Below are 11964 nucleotides of genomic sequence, written 5' to 3' on the forward strand. Positions count from 1 at the left end.
TGATGGTGCCTCAGTCTGACCCACCCTGTTCTTGCCACAACAGCCCCAGAGCAGGGAAAGCAAATCCCGCTCTTCGGGGGAGAGGACCTGGCAGTGAGGAGTCATACCATCTTTATGGGCGGCACAAGCCAGCGAGCAGAGCAGTGTGTGCACATCATCCAGACAGGTCCAGCCTTTGAAGTTCAGACAAGGGGCCAGCCAGTGGCTTGCTACAAATCAGAGTGGAAAGGATGCGTTTCTGGGGGTGTCCCAGTGACCCCCCACTTCACCCATCCTGTAGCCCCCCCTGTGCACAGCTCCCCTTGGGGGATGCTCTGATGCTCACACGGGGCTGGGGCTGCTGCTCTCCCTGCTTCCCCGCTTGGGTCCAGCTGTGGGGCTGCAGGAGGGCACCCCACCGCCCCGGGGGCTGCGTGGCCCCCCAGCACACACCCGTCCTGCACACCAAAGTGCGAGCCTGCCGCCCCGCAAGTCCCGCCCGGGAGGGGGGGTGTCTCGCTGCGGGGGTGCGGGAGTTGCTTAGGGGGCAGGCGGGCGGCGTGGGGCGGGTACCACGCGTGGCCGGCCGCCCGCGGCGGCAGCCCGACGGGGAGGGCGGGCGTCCTGCCGCCCGGTGGCGGCGGGGAGCCTGGCAGAGGACTCGGTGAAGGACCTTCTCCGGTTTCTCGGGAGGCTGTCAGGCGGCGGGGGAGCCGAGCCCCACGCGCCTCGCTGGCCGCGCCGGCTCCCTCCCTCCCTTCCCCCGCCCTCCTCCTCCTCCTCCTCCTCCTCCTCCTCCTCCTCCTCCTCCCGCCCTGGTGCGAAGGGCTTTCGCTGCTTTTTCCTTTCGTTCCTCCCCTCTCTCCTCCGCGGAGCGCGGTGCCGGGGGGCGCGGGCAGAGGCGCGGGGATGGGGCGGCCGCCGACCCCCAGCCCGCCCGCCCGCTCCCGCCGCCCGCCGCCGCGACCCCTCCCCGGCCGGCGGGAGGCGGCGGCTCTCCCCCGCCGCCCGCCTCGCCTCCCGCTCTGAATTTCTGCCCGTCGGCCAATCTGGGGAGAGGCGGGGAGGGGGTACGTCCCCTCGCACTTCTTTTTCCCCCCACTTCTTCCCCCCCTCCTTTTTTTGCCTGACCCCCATCACCCCCAACCCGCCCAGCTCGTTTCTCCTCCACGGGGACTGTTCGCCGGCCATGCGGCCGGTCCCGGGCGAGCGGCTCTAACTCGCCCCTTCGCCCGGATGGGCCCCCGGAGCCGCGGGCGGATGGAGCCGAGCTACGTCGTGGGTATCTGCTGCTTGGTGCTGCTGGAGCCGGGCCGGGTGTGGAGCGGCGAGCCCAGCACCGGGGGGCCCGGCGAGAGCGGGAACGGCAGCCAGGCACCGGCGGCAGAGAGCACGGCCCCCGCGCCCACCGGGGCAGCACCACCGGGCGGGGACCGCTGCCGCGGTTACTACGACGTGATGGGGCAGTGGGACCCGCCGTTCAACTGCAACGCCGGCATCTACCAGTACTGCTGCGGGACATGCGGATACCGCTTCTGCTGCCAGTTCAAGCCCGGGCGGCTGGACCAGAGCGGCTGCTCCAACTACGACACCCCCAATTGGGTCAACACGGGCCAGCCGCCCGCCCGGGTGGACGAGACCCCCGAGGATCCCACTCGCGACAAGACCAACATGATCGTCTACATCATCTGCGGCGTGGTGGCCATCATGGTGCTGGTGGGCATCTTCACCAAGCTGGGCCTGGAGAAGGCACAGGGTCCCCAGACAGAGATGACCGTCTCCAGGTAAAGGGGTCTGGTCCCCGCATCCGCCCCACTTGATCCCGCTATGGGTGGCATCCCACGTCCCCAGCCCCTTGCACAGGGTGAGCCCTGGCTTCACGCTGGAGCTGCCAAGAGGGTGAGGTGATCCCCAAAACCCCTTGTCCCAGCATGCTGAGACACTGGGGAGGTGGGTTGGCTGCAGCCCCCCCCAACCTGTCCCAGCAGGAAAGGCTGCCAGCCAGGACAGCCTCCACGAGAAGGGGTGATCGTACACTCGTCCCCTCTCAAAATGACCTGCTCCATCCCCTGAGGAGGCCTGTCCTTGGCTCAGGAGAGCCATCCCCACCAGCCAGTGGGATGGGTGACGTGAGCTATAGGACGTGGCTTTCCCCCCCAAACCAAAGCTGTGGTTTCCAATGTGCAGGGTAGACGAGACCGGGTCCAACTGTGGAATGACTTGGGACCGCAGTCCCCTTGGGCTCAGCCTTGCCGGCAGTTGGGGGGAGGAGGGGGAGAGGAGATGGCAAAAACATCTCCGCCATGGTTGTTGCGCCTCCTCAGTGTGCGTGTGCATGCCTGTGCACACGTGTGGGTGTGCATGTGTGTGCACGGCTGCCTGCCTCTGCGCACCGGGGTGGTCACCCGGGGTGACCAAACTGCACAACCCCTGGGGCTCAGGCTCCAGTGGAAGGTTGAGCAGCCTTCCCCCAGCCCCCGTGCCCTGCAGCTCCAACCCCTGGCTTTTCACCCCACCCGTGGGGCTGGGCGTGGGGCTGGCGGGCATGAAGGTCAGGGTGTCAGGCACACTTCGGCATTGGGGACCCCCTCTGTGCCTTCCCCCAGCTCCCACCCGGCTCCCGTGGCCGTTGGTTCATCTTTCCTTCTCCCTCACAAACCAGTCCTGGCTCCAGATACATGTTTCTCGCCCCATTTCAACCCACCCCCTCTGCCCCTTGCCGCATGGCCTCCCCCCTGCTCCCAGCACTGAGGTGCCACAAGTGGTCCAGCATCAGCCCCGCAGGGTGCACTGCCAGCTCCCCTGGGGGCAGTGGGGTCAGGTACCCAATGCTGGGGCACATGGGGACAGGCAGGAGGAGCAGGTGACCCCCCTGGCCTGGGGTGGGGAGGGACAGGGCCAGGCAGGGTGGGGCAGGGCATGGCAGGGCAAGGCAGGATGTGCAGGCAAGGCCAGGCAAGGGAGGGCAAGGCTGGTGGCCCCAGCCCCAGCCATGGCTCTGCTGCCTCGCTTTCCCCTTGGTGTCACGTCATACGGCTCCTCCGCTTAGGTAGGCTTTTCTTCTCCCTCCTTTTTTTTTAATTTATTTCTTTTTTTTTTTGTTACCGATCACATTCAATGAGTTTAACACTTTGGAGCGGCTGCCGACAGCTCCAGCCTTCCCAGCGCAGCTCTGCCCCTGCAGCTCTGACTCAGAGCTGTCCCCCCTCAGCCTCCCCCCGGCACACATGCGATGCACACATATGCATGTGTGCGCACACACACACACAAAGGAGAGGAGCTGGGGCAGGTTCACCAAGGTGATCATGCCCCGAATCAAAGGGGGGAGGGATGAAGAGGGGACCCACAGTGGGCTGCAGGGGCAGAGAGAGGGACTGGGGGCTGAGCTGAATCCAGCACCTTGCCGAGCAGTGGTGTGCAGGCTCTACTTTGTGTCTTCCCAGTGAGGACATCAAGCCTGGCAATAAACCCATTCTTATGTGATTTTGTTCAGGGATTTTAGCTTTAAAAAAAAAAGCAGGGCTGGAGGAAATTATTTCACTGGGACGATTGGGGAGCAGCCCAGGTTGCACCCCCCAGCATAGACACCCTCTCTCCTTCCCCTGGGGCACCTGCCTCCACCTGCCTGCTTAAGGCTTGTGCAGCCACTGGGTGCTGCACCCCAACTCCAGACCTGCTGCACCCCAGACCCACCCCACTCCTTGCACCCACCCAGGGGACTAGAGGCTGAACCCGCTTCTTGGAGGAGGGTCATATCCAGAAATGGATGGGGGTCGCAGGGCCCTCCTGAGCCATGCAAGGCAGTTCTGGGGAGAACCATGCTGCGGCCCTCCCCTGATGGGGAGTCTGGCTGGGTGCTGCTGCAAGCCCGCGCCTTCCACCCGCATCGCCTGAGGAAGTGCTGGCACCTTGACAGGATCAATACGGCCTCTGCCAGCCTCCCTGCCTCCCAACTCCTCTTCCACTTGCCTGCCACTGCATCTTTTTTTGGTCTCCCCCCACACCCCCCCGGGAAGGAGATACTGTGTGTGGGGAGGGGTCGGCCCCGGGATGCCTGGACCCAGGTTTTCATCCCCTGCCAGCAGGTCTTGCCTTCTCCCATCACCAGCCAACCTGCAGGACTGCTGCCATGCACCGGGGGCTGTTTTCTGTGGGTAGCCTCAATTTTGCGGCCGCTGGAGCCATGTGTTTCCCCATGTCCCCCCTCCTTCTCGCTCATGCAAGGCCAAACTTTCCAAATGAGTTTGGGGAGATCAGTGCCTTTTCTCCCCAAAGCCACAGATCTTTTGGGCTCTGGCATAAGGACTGGGAGAAGGCGAGTTTTCCTCACCTGCCTTTGTGGGACAAAATCAGAAGGTCACCTCCATCACTGCAGTCAGGAGAGGTCTCGCCATCTCCCATGCCCCATATCCTTCTGCGTAAGCCACAAGTAGCTCCAGTTCCAGGGGGACAGTGACCGGCAAGCCACGGCAGGGTGAGAGTGGTGTGTCGGGTATGGAGGCTCAGGCACCAGGCAAGGCACCAGGCCGACACAGCCTCCCGGGTACTGAGCTGATGGAGACAGTGCCAGGGTACATGGCACAGGCATCCAAAAAGGGACACTGTCGCCTCCATCCTGCTGTGCGCCTGGTCAGCTTGGGCAATATGTTTTGTCTCGGGACCTCCGAGAGAGGGGGGCTATTTCTAGCTGCCTTGCCCCCGTATCCATGCACAGCCCAAGGCATGGGCAGTGCCACCTCGTCTCCCTCCCGGTGCCTCAGGTAGGAGCTTCTCATTTGCTCCTCGGGCACCGCATCGTGGCTTCAGGCCAGGTCCCTGTTGCATGGCCGGCTTGGTTTCCATTCCCATCCCTCTCTCCTGCCGGGGTTTTTCCGCTACTGGGGAGTGCTGCCTGTGGCCCAGGACAGGTCCCACCGCCGCTGCTTGCAGGCTTCCCGTGTTGGGGGGGAGTTCAACCACTTCTGCAACCTCCAGATGTTGTTCATCATGGTCCTGGTCCTGGTCCAGAGCCCAGGAAGAGCAAGCAGATGCAGAAACCCCACTAGTTCTCCTGGGTGGAGACATCTGAGCCCTTGCACCTTGACTGCCTCCCGACACGGCTTCTCCTCCTGGCTTTGGCTGCTGGTTCACCTGGGGGAGCAGGTGCCCGAGTGGCTGCAGCTACCTGGTGTGTGTCTCCTTCCTCATCCGCCTTCCCCCCGCAGGGCCTTATGGCAGCTCCGCAAACCCCTCTCCTTCCTGCTCAGCTCACGCTTGGCACCCGTCCCCGGCACTTGCTCAGCCTGGCCAAACCCTGCGTTGAGTCAGGAACACCTGCCTGTGTTTTTCTTCAGGCCCCGGATCTCCGGGGACGTTGGGTCCCTGGGGGCCGCTGGGATCTGGCTGTGCCCATTGCAAAAAGCAGGCACGCACCCTGAACCTCTCCCCAAAACCTCGTGGGAGGCGATTGCAGGTTATGGCTGGAGTGAACATCCCTATGGGAAGAGCTGGGTGAGGAGCAGCCTCCTGGGGAGCAGCGGGGATGCTGAAGAGGGGCAAAACAGCTGGTGGGAGCAGGTGCCCTGGCAGCAGCAGTAGCTGAGACACTGATGCTGGCTTTTCATTCTCTGGGTCCCCCTATGCTATTTGGGGTCCCAAAACCTGGCCCCACTGTGCATCCGACTGCCCCGGGTGTTTCTCTGGCACTGCTCCAGTCTGCGGCCATGCCTGTGGTTGATCCCACAGTAGCAGGTGGTGGTGAAGACTTAGAAAACGTGTTTGCAGGCAGCATGGAGAGTCATCATGTGCCACCTCAACTCTCTGGGGCACAAGAGAGGAGACCCAGCTCCATCAGGAAGGGAGACCTGGACCCCCTGTCCCTGTACTGAACAATGTCCAGCCAGGTGGGCTCACTCCCACCGCCCAATGCTTTGCCCAAGCTCCGTTTCCGCCTGCTGCAACTCCAGTTTTGCAAAGGCACCTTGCTACCCTCCAAGCCTTCCTGAGCATCCCTGAGTGTCCAAGCCATGCTGGGCAGGTGTCTCGCAGTGCCCACGCTGCTCGGTTGTACAGATGGGCACCCCCTGCCCCAAGCAGATGCTCTGTAAGCCATGGGAAGTGTCCCTCCTGGGAGGTGAAGGTGACGCTCTCGGTGGGCACAGAGGTGGCATGGTCGGCTGGGGTGGCAGCCCACCCACAGCTGCAACGTGCCGTGTGTCTCCACCACCGTGCCCCTGCTCCAAACCCTCACTGCCCTGCTCAGCCAGCGACTGTCACCTTCTGCATTCCCTCCAAGGGTTCACTCCAGCTCGGGGCAATATCACTTCACCCATCACTCTGTCATCTCTCCTCTCCTCTGGAGGCTTCACTCCTGTCTCCTCCCATCTCTGCCTGGTCCTTTGCCCAGGACTTGCAGCAGCTCTCCTGTCAGGCTTGCCACGGGTGTGGGGCTTGGGCCTCCCAAAAGTGGGTCGGCCCCTGGGCTGGGGTGCTCTGCCAGGCCCTGGGTCCTGCTCTCATATGGGCATCTCCATTCCATGTGCAGGTGGCTCCCCCAAGGATGGCTTGAGAGCACCGAGCGCTGCATGCCAGCCTCTGCCATGGAGCTGTCTTGGCCTCTGTCATCACTGTCCCTGAATCTGCCTCTCCCTCTTTGCTTGGTCTCAGGGCTCACACCAGGCTGATTTGGGGGACCTTGGTTGGACCTGTTGGCACAGCCACGCTTGCCATGGAGGTGGCTGCATGCCGACACGGGCGAGACTGTGCTCAGGCAAGCTGGGTGGCAAGTGACCTTCACACATGGTCTCATGTGCTTGGCATCCCCGGCCACAGGGGTGGATGGCCTCGGTGGTGCCACTCATTAGTGTTTTGTTGCAGACGAGCAGTGCAGGTTTAAAGCCACATCTGCCCTGTGTTCCCCACCACCCTCTGCACTCTGGAGTTCTCTTGGTGCCACAGACCGCCAGGTGACCTAGGGACATGTGGCCTGACCTTCACCAAGCCCCCTAGCCACAGGACCAGGCTGGGACTCTTAAAACCCCCCAAAACACATATGGTGAGACAGCAGCTCCTCAGCATGGTGTCACCCTCCAGGTCTACCTCACCTGCACCGCACCACCTGGGGACGGGGCGGGGGGGGTGTGGGGTGTGGGGGGTGTGCAGCCCCTGGGGGCCCACGGCTCATGGTGCAAGGTGGGGAGGTGGGGGGTGAGTCAGGGTGTTGCTGCTGCTGAGGTCTCATGCTTCTCACCTTAGCAAAATAGCTCGTTAATAGACTGCTTGTGCCATTATTGTTAACTGTTATCGTCCACACACCTCAGGTGGTCTGTGAGGAGGGCAGGCTTATGAGAAAGAGCACTGATGGATTTATCTGGAGAGGAAGTCACAGAGAAAGGATTGCTCAAGCTTCATAAATAGACCGGAGGAAAAAAAAAATTTAAAAATAGGTCAAATTGCACTGAACTTCCTGGTGAAACAAGCCTGTTTGAGCGCTGGGCCCCGGGGACAGGCGAGAGCGGGCAGTGGCCAGTGGTGAGGGGGCCAGCGAGCAGCGCACCCCGGGGAAGGTGGCAGCTGACGGGGCGGCAGCTCCCCAGCTTGACAGCCCACAGCCTCAGGGGGACCTGCCTCCCCACTGCCCTGCCTGGGCACAGCCTGCCGCCCGCCTGGGCTTGTGCCCAGAGCTTCTCTGGGTGCAGCACCCGTGACCAAAGGAGCCTGGCTGGGCCCAGTGCTGGGATCAGTCGGGTGCAGGAGAGCTCCTGGGGAGGTGTGGGGCTTTGAATAGCTGCAGGATGGAGGTGCCACAGCCTCCCTGGGCAGCCTGATCAAGCATTTGACCACCCTTGCAGGAAAAAAGGTTGTTTCTTCTGTTTAAACAGAATTCCCCGTGTTTTCATTTGCACCCATTGCCTCTTGTCAGCCCGACGCTGTCCTTGTTGCAATCTCCCTTCAGATGTTCACATACATTGGTAAGATTCCCCTGAGCCTTCTCCTCTCCCGGCTGAATAGTCCCAGCTTTCCCAGCCTCTCCTGACAGGAGAGATGCTTCAGTCCCTCCATCATCTTTGTGGCCCTTTGCTGGACTCTCTCCAGTATGTCCATGTCTCTGCAGTGCTGGGGACCCCAGAGCTGGAACCAGCACTCCAGGTGTGGCCTCACCAGTGCTGAGCAGAGGGGAAGGATAAGGATCACCTCCCTCGGTCCTGCTGGCAACCCTTTGCCTAATGCAGCCTTTGCCCCAAGGACACACTGCTGGCTCATGGTCAGCTTGGTGTTCACCATGATCCCCAGGCCCTTCTCTGCCAAGCTGCCTTCCAGCTGGTAAACCCGCAGTATATACTGGTGCCAAGGGTTTTTCCTCCCTCATTTCAATTTGTTTTGCTCCATGAGGGTCTGTTGGCCCATTTGGAGGTTAAGTGATCCTAGGGGGGTTGTTACCCAAAGCTCCCCAAGAATTATGTGAATTGAACCCAAAGGACAAGCAACTCTCCCTTGTAGCTTTGCTCTTGCCATTGCCCTGTGATGTTGACTGGATCCAAACTGGGAGGGAAAATGTCCCCAGAACAGTGCTCAGGGCCCCCTGAGCGTCTGCATACCCAGGCATAATGCATTGCTTTCCCTGTTGTTCTCGTTGCCTTCCCTGGCAATTCCCTGCACTAGGTTCACTGGGCTTTTGAGCGCTCTGGAGCCACGAGCTGATACATCCACCAAGACAGGATTATTCCCCGCTTCCTCTCCAATTTGCATTTATCCATGTTGAGTTTAATCTGCTGTTTTATCATCCAGCCACTTGCTAACTGTGAGCTCCTGCTGCAGCTCCCAGTGTGTGTCTATGAGCCAGGCAGAGCCTTCAAGGTGCGAGGCGTGCTGACAGTGAGCCAGGGATTAGGGAGCCAAAAAAAGCCCCGAGTGGACATCCCTAAGCCCTTGCAGTCATGCAGGGCCGGTCTCTGCAGGGGGAATGGCCAGTGTCCTCCTCATGGAGACCAACGCCAGCAGGAACATCCCATCCTGCCCTGGGACTTGCTGCCAAAGGCTGCAACGTTGTGTGGGCATGCCCTGCTCCAGCACTGCTGTGTGCCCAGCTCCGGCACTGCTGGTGTGCCCTGCTCCGGCACTGCCAGTGTGCCACGGTGGGACTGCAGCATCTCTGTCCATGAATGTTAAACAAAATAGGGCTTTATCTTATGTAATGGTGTTTAATGTTTAATGCTGTTACTTATAAGGAGGGTGTTATGCAGGGACAGCATGTGCGCTGCTAGTTCATCCACATCCCCAAAGGGGCACAAGTGGCCTCTCTAATCCCTTCCTCAGGGTCTTCTCAGCTTTGAAGGGACTCGAGTGGAGGTTTCGCCTCCTCTCCCCTCTCTGCACCAGGCTTTTGTTCTGTGGGAGCATTCCCGAAGTGTCGCTCCAGCTGCCATCAGTTCGGGTCCCTTTGGCTCAGTTCGTGATACCCTTGCAGCCTGCTCCGAGCCATGCATCTCCCTTGCTGCCCTTATCTGCTGATGCTCCTGGCCCTGGGAGGTCTCAGCCCCAGCCAGACCCTAATTCACTGTTGAGGGGGCTCACTAGCCCCCTTGCAAAGGATGGGTTGGAGGCCTGGGTGCACTCCTTGCTCCCAGTGGCCATTTTCTAGCCTCCAGCTGCCCAGCTCTGTCTCCAGAGAGCAGGGTTCAGGGCTGGGGTACATAAGCAGGACCAGAGTAGTGGGGTATCACCCTAACAGCCCTTCACCCCCTTCCCAGGACGCTGACGGACCTGCTGAAGCAGCCGGGCCATGGCCCCTCTGAGCATGTGGATGGCCTCATGGGGGACGTGCAGGTCCCGCTGGGTGAGGGGCTGGCCCGGGGGCCCCCCAGGACCGCCACAGGTAAGGTACTGGTGCAGTGGGGAAAAATAAGCTCCCTTGGGTGAATAAAGGCAGCAGGAGGGTGCTGTCCAGGGCTGAGCACCTGCCTCTGCTCCTCCAGACAAGCCACCCTTGAATAATGCGGTGGCCATTGCACCCCCGCTGGGGCGGCCCCACGGCCACGGCAAGCGTCTGCCACTGGCCACCAGCCTGGCCTTGCCGCCCCCCGCCTACGCTGCCTACGCCACGCTCAAGGCTGGAGGTGAGTGCCGCTGTCGCGTGGGCCGGGATGGCGGCCGGGCGGGGGGAATGTGCCCCGTGGACCCTGCAGACGGGTGGGGAGGGGCGGGAGGCTCGCAGAGAGGCACGGGCAGGACAGGCACCCCAGTTCCCCGGGGCGGCTGCACATGGCAGAGGCTCTGCGGCTCCCCCACTGCGCCACCGACCTGCTGCCCAGCCAGTCGGCGCCCAGGGTCCCCCATGGACCCCCCGCAGTCCCCAGCCAGTCGGCGCCCAGGGTCCCACGCAGGCCTGCAGCGCTGCCCACCCAATCAGAGCTCAGGATCCCCCATGGACACACTGCCCAGCCAATCGGTACCCTGGATCTCCCCAGACCCTACAGACCCCAGCCAATCCACAGCCAAGATCCCCCCCCTCCCCAGCCAATCAGCACCCAGGACCCCCCCCGCAGCCCCCCCCCCGTCCCCTTGTGCCAGCCGAGGGGGTGTCCCTGCGGGGGTGACGCCGCACCCCTGTCCCCACAGAGAGCGCCCCCGAGGACTTCTACAGGCGGTTTGGGGGGCCGGAGGCCTCCCCCACCGGCACCCTGCCCTTCCCGCCAACTGAGGCCCCCGCGCTGCCCGAGGGCTGCCCTCTGCCTGCGGCCAAGGCCAAGGGCCCCAAGCTGCTGGGGGGCCCGGCCTTCCCAGGGGGCTGGGAGGGGGGCCCCCCCCGCGGCGCCCGCCGGCCAGGCCTGGCTGCCCTGCGCCCTGAGGGGCCGCCCGAGGCCTTTGGCCCCGCCACCCTGCTGTACGGCCAGCCCCCCCGGCACCTCACCACCAACAGCAAGACCGAGGTCACCGTCTGACGGCCAGTGCCATTGGGGACCGCGGCTGGGGCTGCCCCCTTGTCTGAGCGTCGCTGACAGCCTCCCCCGGGGGCGGCCTGCTGGAGCAAAGCATCGTAGGTCCTACGTAAACCACAACAGCCGGCCATGGCGGGAGACCTGCCGTCCTTCCTCTCCCGTGGATGGGCTGCGCTTCACCATCAAGGAGGCACCGTGGGCCAAGCTGTCCCTCTCATGTGGGTAACAAGTTCCAGCCATTCTGAGCCCACCCTCTGAAGAGGCTGAACTGGGGCCACATTGACAGAGCAGCGTGCAGCTCAGGGGCTGGTGGCTGATGCTGGACAGACCACAGCCCCCAGGGATGGGGGGGACACATCCTGCTGGGGCCAGCCACCCCCACCTAGCCCCTGTGAGCAGGTGGAGGAAGAGCAACGGACTCAAAGCACAATCCTAGTGCTGCCAGCAGAGCCCAAGCAGCCTCTTTCCCTCTCCAGCCTACCCTTTCCCCCTGCCCCAGCCTCCACCTTGTCAATAAATAATACATTAAACTGTAGTGCCTTGGTATGGATTGGCTGGGGGACCCCATGCTGCTCCCAAAACCCCAGCCCCTTCCCTACAGGCGGCAGGGTGCAAAGCCCCCTCCCCCAGGGAACCCCCCCAACGAGGGATGTGGTAGGAACTGCAAAATGCTTTGAGCAGCTACATGAAAAGCAAACAGATCTCCTCTGTCTGAAGTTTAATGGTTCTGACAGAGTTTTACCAGGGGGAAGCAGAGGAATGAAGAGATAGAGCAAAAGGACATTGTTCCAAGCAAGGTCAGGTAAAAGCTTTCCTCCATATAGATGCTCCTAAAATTGCAGGCTTCTGGCTCAGCTCTACCTCGTTTGGCTCTGCTCAAGCCCTCAGCCTCTTGGGTTGCTTCCAAAGGAGCACACAGACACCACACTTGCTCCACCAAGGGACCATCTCATCGCAAGCCATACAGCTCCATTTTCCAGACAAAGGAGTGACAGCTTCCCAAGGCACTTGTGTAGTTGGATGTCTCTGTTTCAGGCTCACCTATGCTTAAGAGCAGCTGCTGGGTGGG

The 11964-nt window shown here is 62.1% G+C and overlaps 1 protein-coding gene across 1 annotated transcript; it reads left to right on the forward strand.

Moving 5' to 3' along the window:
- The first annotated feature begins 830 nt into the window (after positions 1-830).
- On the forward strand, positions 831-11430 carry SHISA8 (shisa family member 8). Its single transcript, XM_074871023.1, has 4 exons — positions 831-1763; positions 9708-9832; positions 9933-10073; positions 10576-11430. The coding sequence occupies exons 1-4, from the start codon at positions 1216-1218 to the stop codon at positions 10896-10898; spliced, it is 1137 nt and encodes a 378-aa protein (XP_074727124.1). The 5' UTR covers positions 831-1215; the 3' UTR covers positions 10899-11430.
- The last annotated feature ends 534 nt before the right edge of the window (positions 11431-11964 follow it).

This window comes from Strix uralensis, chromosome 5, assembly GCF_047716275.1.
Source record: "Strix uralensis isolate ZFMK-TIS-50842 chromosome 5, bStrUra1, whole genome shotgun sequence".
In the NCBI taxonomy this organism is placed as follows: Eukaryota; Metazoa; Chordata; class Aves; order Strigiformes; family Strigidae; genus Strix; species Strix uralensis.

Bases quoted from the DNA above. Each gene is read 5' to 3' on its own strand.
- SHISA8 (XM_074871023.1), top strand. From the start codon at position 1,216: ATGGGCCCCCGGAGCCGCGGGCGGATGGAGCCGAGCTACGTCGTGGGT. The intron at 1,764-9,707 runs GTAAAGGGGTCT...CCCCCTTCCCAG, and splicing joins ACAGAGATGACCGTCTCCAG to GACGCTGACGGACCTGCTGA. The intron at 9,833-9,932 runs GTAAGGTACTGG...CTGCTCCTCCAG, and splicing joins GCCCCCCAGGACCGCCACAG to ACAAGCCACCCTTGAATAAT.